Source organism: Babylonia areolata, chromosome 20, assembly GCF_041734735.1.
Source record: "Babylonia areolata isolate BAREFJ2019XMU chromosome 20, ASM4173473v1, whole genome shotgun sequence".
Lineage (NCBI taxonomy): Eukaryota > Metazoa > Mollusca > Gastropoda > Neogastropoda > Buccinidae > Babylonia > Babylonia areolata.
The window spans coordinates 48,783,640-48,804,968 of NC_134895.1; the positions used below are offsets into that span (position 1 = coordinate 48,783,640).

At 42.1% G+C, this 21,329-nt stretch overlaps 1 protein-coding gene across 1 annotated transcript; it reads right to left on the minus strand.

Annotated features, from left to right (window-relative positions):
- Nucleotides 1-762: 762 nt before the first annotated feature.
- LOC143295103 (uncharacterized) lies at nt 763-20,151 on the minus strand. Its single transcript, XM_076606666.1, has 10 exons — nt 19,890-20,151; nt 18,876-19,379; nt 18,018-18,224; nt 16,418-16,582; nt 13,514-13,668; nt 10,569-10,737; nt 8,643-8,827; nt 6,830-6,920; nt 2,212-2,300; nt 763-1,810 (listed from the first exon to the last, which is right to left on the minus strand). Exons 1-10 carry the CDS (start codon nt 20,106-20,108, stop codon nt 1,381-1,383), a joined length of 2,214 nt encoding a protein of 737 aa, XP_076462781.1. The 5' UTR covers nt 20,109-20,151; the 3' UTR covers nt 763-1,380.
- Nucleotides 20,152-21,329: the final 1,178 nt, after the last annotated feature.

The following is a 21,329-nucleotide window of genomic DNA, read 5'->3' on the forward strand; positions in this document are numbered from 1 at the left end:
CTGGGGTCGTTGGGGGGACATGAGGAAGATTTCATAGCTCGCCACGCCGTTCTGTTGGCAGCTGTCATGAGGAGATCTGGCATCGTCATTTTGGTCCATTCCTTGACGTTGGACCAGCTCTTCCTCTGCCGCCCCCGTCTGCGCCCTCCCTCTACAGTCCCTTGCAGGATGGTTTTGGAGAGGGTGTTATGTCGTATGACGTGACCAAACCATGCCATCTTCTATCGTTTGACAGTCGCCAGCAGTGGTTCTTGGGGCCCAACAAGGTTGCTGACCAGGTTCCGCACATAGTCATTGGTCTTGTGCTCCTTGTAAGAGATGTAACAGCCCGTTATACAATTCAAATGACTGTGTTTGTAAAGCACTTCGAGTTAGGTGTCTGACTGAAGAGTGGTGCTATTTAAGCATCAATAATTGTGTTGCACTGTATTGTATGTATAACAGTGTTGTCTTGTGTTGTGTTACTCTTTGTCACAAAACAGATTTCTCTGTGTGAAAAATCGGGCTGCTCTCCCCAGGGAGAGCGCTGTCACTGCAGTGAAGCACCAACCCTTGTTCTTTCTCCCGCCTGCAAGTGCACTTGTTTTCTTATCAAAGAGGATTTTTCTACAGAATTTTGAAAAGGACAAACCTTTCGTCGCCATGGGATCTTTTACATGCACTAACCCCATGCAACAAACGGGACCTTGGTTCATCATCTTATCCAAATGACTAGCATCCAGACTACACCGCACTAGGTCCAGTGGAGGGGGGGGTGAGAAAATACTGGTGAGAGCATGGGGTTTGATTCCGTGCACTCTGATTCTCTTGCTTCCTGATACCAATAATAATAATGGAGACTTGTTGAGCGCTTTCCTCCCTTAACTCTCTCCATACGAACGGCGAAAGAGACGACGTTAACAGCGTTTCAGCCCAATTACCATCATCATAATATTGCAAGCGGAAGGCTCTTATACTGAAGAGGTGAATGTTGACAAAGAATACCACAATTCTGACGACGGAAGCTAAAGGTTGGGTCATTCAGACACCCACTGGACATCCGAGGGGTCTGTGTAGAGGAGAAGAGAGGACTGGCCGTACTGAGTGAGTTAAAGGGAACTGAAAGTGCTTTACAATAAACATAACACACACAGACACACATGCAATAACTTAAAAAAGGAAGAAGAAAAAGTTATGATTTGACGCACAAAAGCATAAAACAGACTGAATGAATACGCCTATTACATATCTTAATCACATACACACTCACACACAAACACACGCACACACAGAGTCTGCATGGGTTACAACTGAGTGTCACTGGAAAGGGATGGAAGGTCTATGCACGGGCGGACGCGTTACCACACAACAAGGAGTCCAATCGTTTTCTGCACCACACAGTCACAGCCTGAAGAAGCTGGTGATTGACCTCTGCCCTTTCAGCGGGGACAGCAGTCGACGTCGGCACTTCTTACCCGCCGGCGCCGCTTTGCTCGCTCGTTTGCTGGGCTGCGAGCTCCTGGCCTCAGTCTGACCTTTCTTCTCACCGCTTTCCCCCGTTGCTGTTGCTGCTGCTGCTGCCACAAGACTCTGACAAGTGTTTGGAGACGTAGGGGGGATGTTGCTCTTGTTGCTGCTCTTAGTGTTGCTGTTGCTGCTGCTCCTAGTGTTGCTGTTGCGGCTGCTTTTGCTGCCGGCTGCTTTCTTCGGCCTCTTGTGGGGTGGACCGTCCACCATGGACCGCAGGTTTTCTTTACCGCTGAAATCACTGCTGTCCTGGGCTGGGTGGAGGGAGGCGGCTCTGGACTCTGCAGGGTGCATGATGGTCTTGCTGCCATCAAAACAAATAAATGATATATATATATATATATATATATATATATGTATACATAGAGAGAGAAATAAATAATATATGTGTATATATATATAGAGAGAGAGAGAGAGTGACTTATTTCCAAAAACTTTAAAAAAAATTTTCTTGTGTATTACAGTCTATGATACTGATCACATTTTTATTTCTTTCTATACACAAGTTACACTTACATTGTCCATTTTACACATATTTCAGTATGAGCCCAAATCACACACACACACACACACACACATGCACAAACAAAAAGAAGAAAACACACACACAAAAAAACATAGGAACATAAACACTACAAGAAGCATTCTCCTGCATTCCTGAACAACCCCCCCTCACCCCCCCTCCCATATCCCCACTTCCTCTACCTGGGCAGAACGATGACGGTGTCCGACAGGCGCTTGGTGCACCTCTGGATCAGTGGTTGGTCACTCTCAGCAGGCACCAGGTTCGTGCTCTGAAAACCATGCCAAGTTTCAGTTTCAGTTTCAGTAGCTCAAGGAGGCGTCACTGCATTCAGGACAAATCCACATACGCTACACCACATCTGCCAAGCAGATGCCTATCCAGCAGTGTAACCCAACGCGCTTTGTCAGGCCTTGAGAGAAAAAAAAAAGTAGTAATAATAATAATAATAATAATAAAATAAATAAATAAAAAAGACAACAATTATGATAAATAAGCAAATAAATGTAAAACATGGAGACACACATTCACACATACACCCACATATGCATAACAGATATGCACCAACCTCTGTGGAGGAGAGGGGTAGAGGAGGTGCAGGGTAGTGTGTGTGTGTGTGTGTGTTGGGGCTCATGTACGTTTATGTGTATTTGACTGTGCTTTCGTATCTGTGAAACTGCATGCCAAGGACACAACGTTAAATAACGTACTGAGTCTACAATATCATACAACACTGACAAATGGAGAAAGTGGAGTATTGGCTGAGTAGTAAAGTGTCTGCCAAAGAAACAAGGGAATCTGAGTGCACAGGTTTGAATCCCACTGTGGCCAGTACTTTCTCCCCCTCCACTAAACCTTGAGTGGTAGTCTGGACGCTAGTCATTTGGATGAGGCAATAAACCATGGTCCCATGTGCAGCATGAAATCAGAACATGTAAAAGAACCCATCACAACAAAAGGGTTGTCCCTGGCAAAATTCTGTAGAAAAATTCACTTCGATAAGAAAACAAAATATATACTTGCAGACAGAGAAAAAACAACAAACAAACAAAATTGGGTGGCGCTTTTCAGTGTAGCGATGCGCTCTCCCTGGGAGGAATCTGTTGTGACAAAAGAATACAAGTCTGTTTAAAAAACATCAACAAGAAAAAAACCCACAAAAAAAACAACTGTGCGTTGTGAAATAAGACTCACTTTGATAGGCAATGTTAGCGATCATTCTTCAGGTACAGTGATAAGTGGAAATGACAGCGGAGGTCAAGGTTAGACACAAGAGAAGTTATTATTTCACAGTCGCACAGTTCTTTACAGATTTTCTCCTCCCCTTGTCATGCCCAGGACACTTTTGTTTCAATGCTGTAAGTGAAAGAGCAAAGTTTACTTCCAAAGTGACTCCCATTCGTGGTAATGTACCTTCCCAGCCCCCGTTTCCCCCGTCCAATATGATGCAAAAAGAAGTAAGTTTGCTTCTGAAGTTATTTGTGGCAATGTGATTACCCTCTGCCCAATTTGATGCTACCAGAACAAAGTTTACTGTCAATACTGTAGGTTATGAAATAAACACAAGAGGGAACAACACAAAGAAAAGCAAGTGAAAATACTGCTAGTGCCACAAAAAAACAAAAAAAACACAAAAAAAAACGAAAATAAGATCCATAATTTAGGGATAGTCACATTTATTCAACGTTATCCTGCTCACTGAATCCACTAAAATCTTCGTCTTCAGTGTCCGAGTTGAAGAGAACCAGCACACCTTCCTCTGCCATCTTGTCACTGACTTCAGCCTCGCTTTCACTTCATGAACATGAATGCAAAGTGGAGGTCGCTGCTGGTTTGCCACAGCCACCCCATCCACATCCTCTCTGAATATGCTGCTTTCATTCAAGTCCAAAACCTCGTCAGTTGACTCTCTCAGACTTTCTGAGACCAATTCTCAGTTTGACTCTCAGACTATTATCAAATTCATTATGGACCAAGTATTGTTCTAATATGTCAAGTGCATATGCTTTAGTAACCTGACAATTAAGCATATAACTTTTCACTGTAGCTTGATGAAGCCTTGGGTACATGAAAATGTGTCTTCGCTAGTGACTGAGAACGTTGACGTTTTTGACTTTTTGCATTCATTATCAGTTGTTTTGCTTGTTAGTTTAACGATTTCTCTTTTACGAAGTCCTTCAAGTAATTTCCTGTAATTGTATTTAGATATTTTTTTCAAATTCACCCTCATTTGCCCAGTTCCCCCAACTCTCCATTCATTCACACGCCCCACCCCTTTGAACCGATAATACTCAAATGTATACATTAATACTTTAACAAAATGTCTTCAATCACTGATACGTGTGACGGGACATTAAACACAATTCTTCCTCCTCCTCTGAACGTGTTTCGATTTGCAACGTTCTGTATGAGAATCTGCTTATGTCTGAAATAGTTGTGAGTAATTTTCTACAGATACTGATAATATATTACCACCACCATCACCTTCCTCTGAACTGATCTGTACGGTACTGCATTACTCTTTGGCCACAACAGAACCTCTGAGTGAAATCTGGGCTGCTCTTCCCAGGGATAGCACCACTCTTTCTTCTTCAATTTTTCCTGCCTGCAAGTGTATATATTTGTTTTTCTTATCAAAGTAGATTTTTGCTACAGAATTTTGACAGGGACAATCCTTTTTTTTTTTTTTGCTATGGGTTCTTTTACATGCACTAAGTGCATGCTGCACACAGGACCACAGGTTATCGTCTCGTCGAAATTACTAACGTCTAGCCAGACAACCACTCAAAGGTCTGGTCGTGGAGGCGGAGACAACACTGGTGAGTATGGGGCTTGAACCAGCGCACTCAGATTCTCTTGCTTTTCTTGATGGACGCATTACAAAGGAAATTTTCTATCTAAAATTACGTTTAATTACACATACTTACCGTGACCCAACTAGTGCAGACTCCAGCAGGGGTCTGACATTCCTGTTCTGTGCAAACTACTATCCGCCTATGCGGAGAAAATGGCAGCCATCATGACTCCTGTTCCTGTGCTCTTTATACGGCTAAGTTTTTTTTGTATTTTCTGCCTGTCTGTCGATTCTCTGGCGTTCTTGTTTGTTGTCAAATTATGTCTCCAACCAGGTCACATAATTATGTAGCTCGATTGGGGAATCATGCTAAAATTAAGGTGCGATTGCAATCGATTCCCTGACACTCTGGGCCCCCTACTCCTGGCCCTCTCAACAACGAAAAGGCTGCCACTCCACACGTTACTGATCAAAACTGATTATTACCATCATCATCATCTTCCTTTGAACTGATCTACTGATAATTAACACCACCACCATCATCTACCTCTGAACTGATGTACTGATAGTTACCACCACCGTCATTATCTTCCTCTGAACTGATGTACTATAATTACCACCACCATCATCATCTTCCTCTGAACTGATGTACTGATAATTAACACCACCATCAACATCTTCCTCTAAACTGACGTACTGATAATTACCACCACCATCATCATCTTCCTCTTAACTGATGTACTGATAGTTACCACCACCACCATCATCTTCCTCGGAACTGATGTACTGATAATTACCACCACCACCATCATCTTCCTCTGAACTGATGTACTGATAATTACCACCACCACCATCATCTTCCTCTGAACTGATCTACTGATAATTACCACCACCATCATCTTCTTCTTCTGAACTGATCTACTGATAATTACCACAACCACCATCATCTTCCTTTGAACTGATGTACTGATAATTACCACCACCATCATCATCTTCCTCTGAACTGACGTACTGATAATTACCACCACCACCACCATCATCTTCCTCTGAACTGATGTACTGATAATTACCACCACCACCACCATCATCTTCCTCTGAACTGATGTACTGATAATTACCACCACCGTCATCTTCCTCTTCCTCTGAACTGATGTACTGATAATTACCACCACCGTCATCATCTTCCTCTGAACTGATCTACTGATAATTACCACCACCACCACCATCATCTTCCTCTGAACTGATGTACTGATAATTACCACCACCACCACCATCATCTTCCTCTGAACTGATGTACTGATAGTTACCACCACCACCATCATCATCTTCCTCTGAACTGATGTACTGATAATTACCACCACCACCAACATCATCTTCCCCTGAACTGATCTACTGATAATTACCACCACCATCATCTTCTTCTTCTGAACTGATGTACTGATAATTACCACCACCACCACCATCATCTTCCTCATAACTGATGTACTGATAATTACCATCACCATCATCATCCTCTTCCTCTGAACTGATGTACTGATAATTACCACCACCATCATCATCTTCCTCTGAACTGATGTACTGATAATTACCACCACCACCATCATCTTCCTCTGAACTGATGTACTGATAGTTACCACCACCACCATCATCTTCCTCTGAACTGATGTACTGATAATTACCACCACCACCACCATCATCTTCCTCTGAACTGATGTACTGATAATTACCACCACCACCACCATCATCTTCCTCTGAACTGATGTACTGATAATTACCACCACCACCATCATCTTCCTCTGAACTGATGTACTGATAATTACCACCACCATCATCATCTTCCTCTGAACTGATGTACTGATAATTACCACCACCACCACCATCATCTTCCTCTGAACTGATGTACTGATAATTACCACCACCACCATCATCATCTTCCTCTGAACTGATGTACTGATAATTACCACCACCAACATCATCTTCCTCTGAACTGATGTACTGATAATTACCACCACCATCATCTTCCTCTTCCTCTGAGCTGTTTCCTTCTGTTGTCCTTTTCTGCTGACAGGGGACGAGGTACAGTCTGCCGCAGGTGACCTGGACAGACAGCAGACAGTTGTGTTGTGTTGTGTTGTGTTGTGTTGTGTGTTATAATGTGTTGTGTTGTTTGTATCATATTTTGTTATGCTGCTTCTGTCGTGTCGTATTGTGTCGTGCTGTGTTACATTGTGTTATGCTGTATTGTATATATCGTATTATATTGTATTGTATTATACTGTATTGTATTGTTTTGTTTTGTGTTGTGTTGTATGGTATTGTATTGTACTGTATTGTATTTTTTTGTTTTCTACTGTGCTGTGTTGTAGTACAGTACAGTACAGTACAGTACAGTACAGTACGGTACAGACTCAGTACAGCAGAGCAAAGTGCAGTGCTGTGTTGTGTTGTGTTGTGCTGTGCTGTGCTGTGCTGTGTTGTGAAGTGCAGTGTTGTGCTGTGTTGTGTTGTGCTGTGCTGTGCTGTGCTGTGTTGTGAAGTGCAGTGTTGTGCTGTGTTGTGTTGTGAAGTGCTGTGTTGTGTTGCACACACACACACACACACACACACACACACACACACACGCACTAATCCCATTCTCCAACATGTGTGTGTCACAGACCACCTTTTCTTCTTTTTCTGCATGAATTCTTAAGTTGCCAAACTCTGTTTTCGGGGGTACGTATGGGATGTCTGGTCCTCTTTCCATCGTCCACCAAATGCTGACGTGGATTACAGGATCTTTAAAGCACATGTTTGATCTTCTGCATGTGTATACAAATGAAGGGATCACAGTAGAGGCAGATCTGTACATATGCTGACCTGGGGTGTCAAAAAAATTCTTCACTCTCAATGTGCCAGTTCCAGGATCGAACACACGATGAAGCTCGGATAGCAAGTACAACACTTCATCCTTGATAATGACGATGGATCCTTATATAGCACTCTATCCAGAAAACAGTTCGAGGTGCTTTACAAAACAAAAACCCCCACACATATCATATCACATCAATGTTACTACGCATACCAATCTGTACCTTGCAGACTATTCACACACGCACAAAACACAATGCATACCTACATATAAAATGCATCCATGCATACATGTATACATACCCGCCCCAACTCCCAACACATACACACACACGTGCACACACACACGTGCACACATACTCACACACACACAAACACACACATGTGCACACATACACACACACACACACAGAGTTTCAGTTTCAGTAGCTCAAGGAGGCGTCACTGCGTTCGGACAAATCCATATACGCTACACCACATCTGCCAAGCAGATGCCTGACCAGCAGCGTAATCCAACGCGCTTAGTCAGGCCTTGAGAAAAAGAAAAGAAAAAAAAGGTAAATAAATAATAGATAAATACATAAAAAAAAAAGAACTACTACTACTAATAATAATATGTATAAGGCGCAAAAACTTGATGAAGTCAACTATAAGTGTACCAAAAAAAAAAGTAAAAAAAAAAAAAAATAAATAAATAAATAAATAAGTAAATAAATAAATAAATAATAATAATAATAACACACACACACACACAAACACACACACACGCGCACACAAATATCAAAGTGTTTGTTTTTTTCTTAATTTCACACCTAAAACGCTGTCTTCTTCTCAGTCTGGGAAAGCTTTATTGAAGCGCAAAAGAAACACTGCCGGGAAATGAAGAATATAGGTCAACCTTGTTGATCCAGTAGCTTCGTTTTACCATGCCCACAACCTTCACAACCATCACAACCATCACACACCCACCTGAACTGGCTCAGGACACAGGGGAAGCGGGAGGGGGTGTGGGGGCCAAAGGGAACGTCCTGCAGCCAGGCGTGGTGGGGGGGGCACAAGGGAGACGACCACAGGTCCACAGCACGTCGGTCCAGGTAGTGGAGGAGGACGCGTCGAGGTCGGCGGCTGGTGAGGCTGCCCCCCTGACACGCCGGCTGAAACCGAAAAAAACAGGTGGCCGTGGCGTAGTGGTTAGTATTGTTGACTGATGACCGGCAGGACATGGGTTCGAGCCCTATCAGAGGTGGGCTTTTTTTTTTTTTTTTCAGCCTGTGACCGGCTCCTACCCAGAGTTGTCATGTGTGTTATGGGCTATATATTCAATGGTGTTCCACCGTCACATTCATAATGAAACATGGCAATTTTGTTGTGTGTGCTTAAAAAAAACAACAACAACAACAAAAAAAACCACAAAAAAACTGACAGCAGCTGTAAACAGTGATGACTTAATATTTTATAAGGGCTGACCAGCAGACAATTCTCCAACAGTTCCTCTATCATATTCATAATAAAATGTAGCAGTCTTTTCGGAGCTTAAGAAAAAAGAAAGAAAAAAGACGACAGCTCTAAACAACGATGATGATGACACCACCATGTCAGGGCTGACCAGCAGACATTTCTCCAACAATTCCTCTATCACATTCATAATAAAATATAGCAGGTTTTTTTTCGGAGCTTAAGAAGAAAAAAACAACAACAACAAAAAACAACAACAAACAAGAGAGGCAAGGCCTTCAAGACTCACTTGTCATAAATTAAGTCCCCTAGCATTAATTACAGATTAAATTCCCTTTTTTACTATCTGCACCAAAACGTTTGCAAAATAAATAAAAATTCCATGCTTAGCAAATGAAGTTCCTGTTTGAACAAAAAATGATAATGACTCCTCTTGTTGTTGTGTCAGAATAAGAGCTCAAAGTGCCAAGTTTAGAGAATACAAAAAATATAAATATAACAGTAAATGCAGTTTGCATATAATTAGGCTTCTTTTATTATTTTTTTGTGCCCATCCCAGAGGTGCAATATTGTTTTAAACAAGATGACTGGAAAGAACTGAATTTTTCCTATTTTTATGCCAAATTTTGTGTCAACTGACAAAGTATTTGCAGAGAAAATGGCAATGTTAAAGTTCACCATGGACACACAGACATACGGACACACACACACACAGACAACCGAACACCGGGTTAAAACATAGACTCACTTTGTTTACACAAGTGAGTCAAAAACCACCAAAAAATGACTACTGCTCTAAACAACGATTGCATTGTAAGGGCTGCCACACAGACCATTCTCCAACAGCTCATTCAAATGAAACAGCAATTTTTTGTGAACTTACCTACAGTATTGACAGCTTTTCTGTAGTATCGGTATGTGTTCCGGTACCGGAAATAAGTGCGGCTTATAAGCCAGTGCGGCTTATGTATGTATGAAGTTCATTTTTTTCCAAAATTTAGTGGGTGCAGCTTATATACCAGTGCACTCAACAGACTGAACTTCATGGGGTAAATAAAAAAAATAACACACATCACTCAGTCTGGCTCCGCGACTAAGCCATTATTGTCGTTAGTAGGGGGCTTAGTAGGTGGTGTCCTAAGTACGTTAAAACAGAACAGGCACCACTGAACACCACCGAAGTGACTCAGCAGCAGTGCAAGGTCTCCTCTGGTGTGTGGCCTCCTGGCGACCTAACATCGATGGTTCCCTCTGGACTGCCAACGCTGGAACTGCGACGGACGAACCCGGGTGTGGCCGTGTATGGGGGACTCTAAATGAGCGGCGTGGGAGTAATGCCACTGAAATGGTGCAGATGATGGGGCAGCAAAAAAAAACACCCCAAAACAAGAAAAACCCAGAACGACTACAGCTCACAAACAACAACGATGAGGACATCACCTTGTCAGGGCTGACCAGCAAACCGTTGCCCTGCAGCTCCCTGACTACAGCTTCCAGACCTCTCTGGATCTGTCCGCCCACCCCCTCCACCATCTCCCGCCTGTAGCGCTGGCTCTTGCAGGCAGTCAGGTTCTTCCTCACCATGCCCACCACGCGCAGTACACTGGACCTGCCCACACAGTTCTTTTTTCCATGTAGAATAGAATAGAATAGAATAGGATATGTCTTTATTACCAAGGGGTAACAAGGAATATTGCGGGGAATAGTACATAACAAGATATGAACATAAATCGAAATACATACACACAGATTCAGTAGAAATTAGGATACATACATGTGCATATCAATATAAAAACTTGTGCATGCTCACACATGCACATACTGCACACACACACAAACATGCATGCACACATTTGAACAGAAGCTGCATATTACATGTGGGTGGGGCTGATGACTAGATATTCAGGTAGATGGTTGTTGGTTGCACAATTCTATTTATCACACTGGATTTGTTCAAGAGACAGGGCATTGACTGCTTTGGGGAAAAAGCTATTGGCAAAGCGATTGGTTTTCGTCCTTATACTTCTGTACCATCGACCAGAGGGGAGCATCTCAAAAATCCCAAAAGCTGGATGTGATTCGTCCTGGCTGATTGATTTTGTTTTTTTGAGTAGCCACTTATAATATATGTCTTCTAGAGAAGGTAGATCAGCCCCAGTAATCATGGTGGTAATTTTTACAATTCTGTTAAGGGCTGCAACTTCTGCCTTGGAAATGTTTCTGTACCAAACAGTTACAGCAAAGATTAGCAAACTTTCAATGACTGCTCGGTAGAAATCAACCATGATTTCTTTTTTAATTCTGAACTTTTTGAGGCACCGAAGAAAGTACAGGCACTGTTGTGCTTTCTTAATAAATGTTTCTGTATTTTTCTCCCATTTCAAATCGTTGGAAATGATCAGTCCGAGAAATTTAAAGTTGCTGATGATCTCTACTTGATTGTCTTCAATGACAAGTGGTAAGGGGTCAGATCTGCTCTTCCTGAAATCTAGAATTAATTCTTTGGTTTTTGATACGTTGAGTTCTAAGTTGTTTTGATCACACCAGCTGACAAGTTCATGTACTTCTTCCTGATATTTTGACTCATCACTGTTCGTAATCAGCCCTTCTAGAGTAGTATCGTAGCACCATAACTTAGAGTCTGTCATGGTATCTGTGAGTTTATTTCCACTTGGTGTCAATCTACTAACCCGTACAACCCTGGGGAGTTTACAGCCTTGGCAGGCTTTCAAAGGTTCATGCCATATCGATGGGGAAAAAAACAGAAAATATTCTGGTTTTCCTCCAGATTACTTGTAGACACATCAGGAAATACTGTAGAAGTTAATTCCTGTTTGCTTGTGGTTTAGGTGCAAGTAGGAACTAGAAAAACGTTTTAATGAGATGAAGTTTGGCGTCAGAGGTGAGCACTGCTCAGGCGCAGAGCTCAATGAGTTAACATGAAAATGTGTGGGCTCCATGTGGAGGAGTACACACTATGTGTGGGTTCCATGTGGAGAAGTACACACTGTGTGGGTTCCATGTGGAGGAGTACACACTGATGCGTGGGTTCCATGTGGAGGAGTACACACTGATGTGTGGGTTCCATGTGGAGGAGTACACAGTGTGCGGGTTCCATGTGGAGGAGTACACACTGTGTGGGTTCCATGTGGAGGAGTACACAGTGTGCGGGTTCCATGTGGAGGAGTACACAGTGTGTGGGTTCCATGTGGAGAAGTACACACTGTGTTGGTTCCATATGAAGGGGTACACACTGATGTGTGGGTTCCATGTAGAGGAGTACACACTGATGTGTGGGTGCCATGTGGAGGACTACACACTGATGTGTGAGTTCCATGTGGAGGAGTACACACTGATGTGTGGGATCCATGTGGAGGAGTACACACTGTGTGGGTTCCATGTGGAGGAGTACACACTGATGTGTGGGCTCCATGTGGAGGAGTACACACTGATGTGTGGGTTCCATGTGGAGAAGTACACACTGTGTGGGTTCCATGTGCAGGAGTACACACTGATGTCTGGGCTCCATGTGGAGGAGTACACACTGATGTGTGGGCTCCATGTAGAGGAGTACACACTGTGTGGGTTCCATGTGGAGGAGTACACACTGATGTGTGGGCTCAATGTGGAGGAGTACACACTGATGTGTGGGTTCCATGTGGAGAAGTACACACTGTGTGGGTTCCATGTGGAGGAGTACACACTGATGTCTGGGCTCCATGTGGAGGAGTACACACTGATGTGTGGGTTCCATGTGGAGAAGTACACACTGTGTGGGCTCTATGTGGAGGAGTACACACTGATGTGTGGGTTCCATGTGGAGAAGTACACACTGATGTGTGGGTTCCATGTGGAGGACTATACACTGATGTGTGGGTTCCATGTGGAGAAGTACACACTGATGTGTGGGTTCCATGTGGAGGAGTACACACTGTGTGGGTTCCACATGGAGGAGTACACACTGATGTGTGGGTTCCATGTGGAGGAGTACACACTGATGTGTGGGTTCCATGTGGAGGAGTACACACTGATGTGTGGGTTCCATGTGGAGGAGTACACACTGATGTGTGGGCTCCATGTGGAGAAGTACACACTGATGTGTGGGTTCCATGTGGAGGAGTACACACTGATGTGTGGGTTCCATGTGGAGGAGTACACACTGTGTGAGTTCCATGTGGAGGAGTACACACTGATGTGTGGGTTCCATGTGGAGAAGTACACACTGTGTGGGTTCCATGTGGAGGAGTACACACTGATGTGTGGGTTCCATGTGGAGAAGTACACACTGATGTGTGGGTTCCATGTGGAGGACTACACACTGATGTGTGGGTTCCATGTGGAGGAGTACACACTGATGTGTGAGTTCCATGTGGAGGAGTACACACCTGACACACTCTGTATCCTCTAGGACCTCCTGAAGCGTGCTCATGAGGTCGGACAAGGCACTCAAACCTTTGACGTACTCCAGCAGTTTGTTCCGGGGATCAGGTGCATAGCCACTCCCTCCTAGCCGCAGCTGGGTGATGATCGACACAGCAGTCTGCACATTGCACACACAACATTCAAATACACAGACTTGCACATCAAAAAAGAAAAGAAAAAAAAAACAAGAGAGGCAAGGCCTTCAAGACTCACTTGTCATAAATTAAGTCCCCTAGCATTAATTACAGAGTAATTTCCCCTCTTTACTATCTGCACCAAAAACGTTTGCAAAATAAATAAAAATTCCATGCTTAGCAAAAGAAGTTCCTGTTTGAACAAAAAATGATAATAATGACTCTTGTTGTTGGGTCAGAATAAGGGGTCAAAGTGCCAAGTTTAGATAATACAAAAAATATAAATATAACAGTAAATGCAGTTTGCATATAATTAGGCTTCTTTTTTTTATTTTTTTGTGCCCATCCCAGAGGTGCAATATTGTTTTAAACAAGATGACTGGAAAGAACTGAATTTTTCCTATTATTATGCCAAATTTTGTGTCAACTGACAAAGTATTTGCAGAGAAAATGTCAATGTTAAAGTCTACCACGGGCACACACACACACAGACACACACACACAGACAACCGAACACCGGGTTAAAACATAGACTCACTTTGTTTACACGAGTGAGTCAAAAAGTGCACACAAGCACCAATACCTCAAACCCCACCCTACCTTCCTCCACATTCATGCATGCAGCAGCCATGCATACACATACATGAAGCTTCAGTTTCAAATTCTGTTTCTCCGTGAGGAGTTACTTCTTCTTCTTCTTCTGCGTTCACTCGTATGCACACGAGTGGGCTTTTACGTGTATGACCGTTTTTACCCCACCATGTAGGCAGCCATACTCCGTTTTTGGGGGTGTGCATGCTGGGTATGTTCTTGTTTCCATAACCCACCGAACGCTGACATGGATTACAGGATCTTTAACGTGCGTATTTGATCTTCAGCTTGCATATACACACGAAGGGGGTTCAGGCACTAGCAGGTCTGCACATATGTTGACCTGGGAGATCGTAAAAATCTCCACCCTTTACCAACCAGGCGCCGTCACTGTGATTCGAACCCGGGACCCTCAGATTGACAGTCCAACGCTTTAACCACTCGGCTATTGCGCCCGTCGAGGAGTTACTGAGTTCTGATAAATCCATATAGTGATATACACAACACCACATCCGCTAGGCAGATGCCTGACCAGCAGCATAACCCAACGCACTTTGTCAGGCCTTGAGTGCATGCATATATATATTTGTGTACCTATCAAAGTGGATTTCTTCTACAGATTTTTGCCAGAAGACAACATTTGTTGCCATGGGTTGTTTTTCAATACACGTATGCATACACACGCACTTAAAATGACTATGATATCATTCACATAATGTTTGATCTAATAAAAAAAAATCTAAATCACACATGTTCATATGAGCACACAACATTCGACATGTGCACGAGCATGAATGCAAACAAACACTAAACAAACCCAAACCCCAGAACACAGTAAAGATTATTTTTCATTACGGCCATTATAATAGAAAGTGTGGTAACCTATACTTTCATGACTTTTAGGAGCAAAATGGAACCGAACGCTGTAGCATGGTAGAATGGATTTTAGTCACTAATGCAGCTGTGTGCAGTGATAAGATATAAACATGAGTGTGTGTCAACATAGTGATCTACACAGAGTTCATCATACACCGGGCACAACCCAGGGACACTTCAGGGAGTGATAAGCAAAGGAATAAACCAAAGAACAAAGAAAACCAGCCACAACCCAAAGCACAATTCCTTATCCTAAGCTTGTTTTGTCAGAGCAATAAATCAAATTTGATTTAATTCTAATTTTTTTTTTAAATCATTATCTTAATTCATCTATTCATTAATTTAATGGCTTATCCATTCACTTGTTTAGATATCTTATTTGTATTCTTTTTTTTCTTTTTTTTAACCCCTGAAGGCCTGATTAAGTGTGTTGGGTTACGCTGCTGGTCAGACATCTGCTTTGCTGATTTGGTGTGGCGTATGCGGATTAGTCTTCCGGAACCATCCCAACGCCGACTGTCCTAAAACTCTCCTGGCCGAGAGAGTGGGGATGTACTTGGGCAAGACACTCTCCACTATAATCAAATTCTAGCCCAAACAGTCGGAACAGCAGTTGCCTCCTCTGCTGTTCTGATGGTCATAGTCGGACACGACTGACTATCATATATATATATATATATATATATATATATATATATATATATATATATATATATATATATATGCGGATTAGTCCAAACGCAGTGAGGCCTCCTTGAGTAACTGAACTGAACTGAACAGAGCACATCAGTTGGTCCTGTCCTGTGCATGCTCCTCCAACTTCTTTGGGGAGTATTCCAGAAAGAAAGAGTGTAAACAAAACAAAACAAAAAAACAAACCCTCAAAATAAAATAAAACGACAATAATAATAATAATAATAATGATAATAATGGATACTTATATAGTGCACTATCCAGAAATCTGCTCCAGGTGCTTTACAAAAGTGCTTTTGTTAACATAAAACATTACATCTATGTTACACACACACACACACATACAGGGAGCTTGTTCCACACACCAAAACGTGACTACACACACACACACACACACTGCATACATACATTTTAACATACATGTGCATCTAACAGCCACCCAAACACATACGCACACATAGGTAGGCACAAACTTACATAAACACCCATACCCTTTGCATAATAACAATATTGCATAATAACCCTATTGCATAATAACAATAACAATTTTTTTTAAAACACCAACACAGTGACCTGATAGAGGGACATGTTTTTGGCGGCGGCCAGGTGTTTGAGGTGGGTGAAGGCCTGATGGGTCAGGCCGCGGTCAGGGCTGTTGAAGACCCGGGCCAGTGCCAGCTCGCTGCGAGTGTTCACCAGCAGCTGCAGGTATGAGTGGTAGAGCTCCCCCACCACCTCCTGAAACATGGGCAGTCCTACATCAGTATCACGTCATAATCATATTATCGTCTGTAACTTCTTCTTCTTCTTCTTCTGCGTTCACTCGTATGCGCACGAGTGGGCTTTTACGTGTATGACCGTTTTTACCCCGCCATGTAGGCATCCATACTCCGTTTTTGGGGGTGTGCATGCTGGGTATGTTCTTGTTTCCATAACCCACCGAACGCTGACATGGATTACAGGATCTTTAACGTGCGTATTTGATCTTCTGCTTGCATATACACACGAAGGGGGTTCAGGCACTAGCAGGTCTGCGCATATGTTGACCTGGGAGATCGTAAAAATCTCCATCCTTTACCCACCAGGTGCCGTCACCGTGATTCGAACCCGGGACCCTCAGATTGACAGTCCAACGCTTTAACACTCGGCTATTGCGCCCGTCATCGTCTGTAACTAATTATAATGATAATAATCATGAATATTTGGACGCCCTATCTCCGGAGAGCCCAAAGCGTTTACAAATACAATTACACGTACAAACACTGATGCAGATACATTTCTTAACATTCATTTGCTTATACGCATCACAAAATAAACAGGTCACACACACACACACACACACACACACACCAGGCATTCATACTGATACAGCCCCATTCCTCTCTCCACCCACCAACAATCGCAGACAGACACAGAGGGTAGAAGAACTAATCATAACAACTGTGGAAAAAAGTGAGTTTTGAGAGCTGATCTGAAAGAGGACAAAGACTGAGTGTGTCAGACAGTTTGTTCCAGATGACAGGTCCAATGTTACATAATTTTCATAGTTAGTATGAATATACATCATACTCATGCATCACATCACAATCATAGTCACAGGATACATTGTACATTAAGTCATAGTCACAGTTTAGATCACACACTATATCATAATTACAGTATCACACATCACATTGTATTCATAGTTGCAGTACACATAATATCATCACATCATAGTCACAGCATATGTCATAGATATGCCACATCATAATTACAATGAGTGACGATATACATCACATAGTAACATACTCAAAGTCAAAATAGTGACAGTGTTACATCATACACAACATCATAATCAAACATCTCATTGTTTTCACAGTCACACTCACAGTGTGCATCATACAACTCAAAATAATCATAACACCGTAAATCACACAGTGCTTGTACAGTTGTATAGTAGCCGACAATGAAAGCTGTACCTGTGACATAAACATCAACAACAAAATTGCAGAACAGCCAAATTCTAAACAATAACATAACAACAGCAAAACAAGTATAACCAATCTTTACCAAATGACTATTTCATGGGGCGAATGTGACTGAATCTTTTAACATGTATAAATTATAGTGAAAAGATGTCAAACTGAATAACAAAAAAGTACTTGAGAACATAACAAAATAAATAATACAACACCTCTAACATGTCCGACTCGGTGACTTGGTCGCCAGATTCAAACCGTGAGTCCTCCATTCCCTGTGTGTCTGTGTCAGGCCACATAGCTCCTGCCTTCACAGTCCTGTCTTTTGTTGTGCTGGTCACCACGCACTCCTGTGACTGTGCAGTATGTGTTCCCTCCTCCCTGTTGGCTCTTTGGCTGGCCAGCTGCTTCACGATCAGTTTCTGCACAGTTTGAAGATCATTTGTACATACGCTTAAAATTTTCTGTTGATCTGAACTGCAACAGGATATAAATATGTTAATCTGATGTGATAAAAAAAAAAAACCCAAACAACAAAACAAACAAAAAACAAGGTATATTAAATTTAAACCCACATTGAAAACAAAATGCTAAATAAACCTGTTTTATCAAAAGGCAAGCCCTGCTTGGTGGTGGTTTTTTGTTTTGTGTGTGTGTGTGTGTGTGTGTGTGTGTGTGTGTGTGTGTGTGTGTGTGTTTTCTTTTTTAAATTTCATAGTTCTCATTAGAAATGTCTTTGGAACACATTAAAGTATTGAAATACAATAGCTTTTATCATGTCATCAAGAGAAAATCAGAAATTACATCAGGTGCGGCTAAACAAATGTAACTAATTAAAGACAACACATTAATCATGATGATGAAAAGCAGCTATAAACACATGGCATGGGACACACACACACACACACACACACACACACACACACACAGATTGCACACCCACACACCAATCATATACAGACAATAACTCACTTGTGCACACAAGCACAGATGAATAATCCAAAACAAAACCAAACACAGATTTATTCAGACTTATCAAAGACATTACAATTTTATTGAATTTTACAGTATACCTGCAGTGGATCCAGACAATCCACTCCTTCCAAAGGAAAACTGCAAGAAGACACATCAGCATGAGCTTCAGAGTCAGGTTTCAAAAGTTCTGACAGAAAATTCTGCAGCACATCCACAGCATCTATATGATTGCTGTTGGCCAGGAAGCTGTCGTACTCTTGTAGAACCTCTGTCGTCAAGCTCTCATCCATTTTTCCATCCTCATCCTCATTCTTCTGCCCCATTATTGCTTTGGCAGGTGTCACACTTTGAAAATTTTTGTGATCACAAGGTGGTTTTGTATCATTGCTGACACCTGCAGGCAGCACATCACTTGATTCAGAAAATCCTGTTGTTCTATCAAGAAGGTCCTGCTCAGAGGTGGCCAGTTCACTCATGTCTTTATCATCTTTGTCATGTAACACACTGTGAACTTTTGCTATGGCTCTCTCCCGTTTCCTGCTGAGCATTGTCTGAGCCAAAGTCGAAATTGTACTGTTGTCTGTCTTGAAGCCTTTACCCATCTGAAAAAAGAAGACTGACAAGTTTAGTCTTCACTGATTATAGACAACTTTTTTTCATTTATCTGAGAAAATAGAATTATAATCCATACAAGACCATGAAATGTGCAAATCAAATCATAGATCATAGATCCTATAATCACTACAAGGAAAGAGCAAATCCTTTATCATTCCTTTTATTTGATCATGAATAGAATAGCAATTTAAATGAACTGATACGATAAAAATTCATACATTTCAACAAAATACTAGAATTATGTATGTGTCATTACGTGTGTGTGTGTGTGTGTGTGTGTGTGTAACTGTTATGGAGGCGGAAATATGTGCATACATATCCAACTGGCTGCACGATATCAACCATAATTTTTTTTTTTAATTATCTTCTAAAAATGACTCAACCCCAAACTTGCTCCCTCTTCCCCCATCCCCTCGCAAATAAAATAATGCATCAACAAGAAAGAAAAGACTACGATACTGCACATGTTCAGAGGTAAATTTCAACATCGAACATACCCTTTTATGAACTTGAGCCTGGCACAGCTGAACAATTTGCAGAAATTCTGATGGCGTCACCAGAGTTACTCGGTCTTTCACAAAGCCATGTTTTCGACACACCTGCATGGCTACATGTAGCAGACTGTTCCATTGTGTGCAAGGTGGAGGATCGCTATTTTCATCACTGCCTCTGGGTTGCTGACGACCTGATGGGCTGTCACACTGGAGAGATTTCATGATGAATCACTTAAACTCTGTCAAACAATTAGTCTACACTGGAAATTTGATTCAGTCACAGCTTCTCCTTTCGTTTCACTAACAATCCCAGTGCGCAGATGCAACAAAATTTAATTCGACCAATCATGACGCGCGTCATTTTACACAGTCTTTTTACTACAAGCATGAGCAAAGTTCTCTCTCTCTCCCTCTGTGACTATTAGCACTAAAACTGTGGGGGAAGGTTGTGCTATTTTTCTGTTTTTGGTTTGTTTGGTTTTTTTGTTTTTGTTTTTTTGTTGTTTTTTTTACTTCTTTTCAGAGTAAAGATGTGTTTTGTTGAATGCAACGGGTGATCAACATAATCCAGCAGACTGTTGGAAGACGGAACAGCGCATTCAACTGCTTATCTCAAGTCACTTTGAACAGCCTGAGATACCAGTTACTTGATTTAACCTCTTAGGCGGGGAGTTAAGGGAAATAAACCCAGAAATCTCCAGGAAGAAACCCAGTCCCCAGTTCTTTCAAATACCCTTTATTTGACATATAAATACACAGCAACAATATCAAAAGAAATGTGTGGACACAAACAGCGTTTCCTGATTCAAAACCGATTGCCTGGTTTCAGTTTCAGTAGCTCAAGGAGGCGTCACTGCGTTCGGACAAATCCATATACGCTACACCACATCTGCCAAGCAGATGCCCGACCAGCAGCGTAACCCAACGCGCTTAGTCAGGCCTTGAGAAAAATAGGGAGGGACAAAAAAGGTCCCACCGAGATTGCCTGGAACAGCGTGTATTTTGACCCGTCGAGTATGCCGCTATGATTCCATCTCAGCGGTCATTCCGTTGGAGTTCTCGACTTACTCCTTTGCCACACGGAACAGCCGGGCAGATTGAAACCTGTTAAGTTAATTTGGTATGACGAGAAATCTAAATGACTGAGGCAGCAACTTGAAATTATCACATGGACTCGGAGGAACTGATATGCACTGACTGTTGCTCAGTCGTTAAGACAAAGGTATACAACTGCAAAGTATTGCTACTCAGCGTTTCCCACCAGCTTTCGTAAGCAGGGAAGCACAGAGAAACGGACTCACCCTGAAAGGAAACGAAAAAAAAACAAAAACAAAACAAAACCGTAAAGCTTTATGATCTGTTTCGACTTGAAAAGAAAACTTGAAATATTTGGAGTTGAGTTAACTTGAAGACCTACGATATACCAGCAGACCTATATCAACT

What these genes read in the sequence shown, in the direction of transcription:
- LOC143295103 (XM_076606666.1), bottom strand. Translation starts at nt 20,108, where the DNA reads ATGAAATCTCTCCAGTGTGACAGCCCATCAGGTCGTCAGCAACCCAGA. An exon ending in CCGAGTCGGACATGTTAGAG is followed by an intron (nt 16,583 to 18,017) that starts GTGTTGTATTAT and finishes CCCATGTTTCAG; the next exon opens with GAGGTGGTGGGGGAGCTCTA. An exon ending in GAGGATACAGAGTGTGTCAG is followed by an intron (nt 10,738 to 13,513) that starts GTGTGTACTCCT and finishes CTGTGTGGGCAG; the next exon opens with GTCCAGTGTACTGCGCGTGG.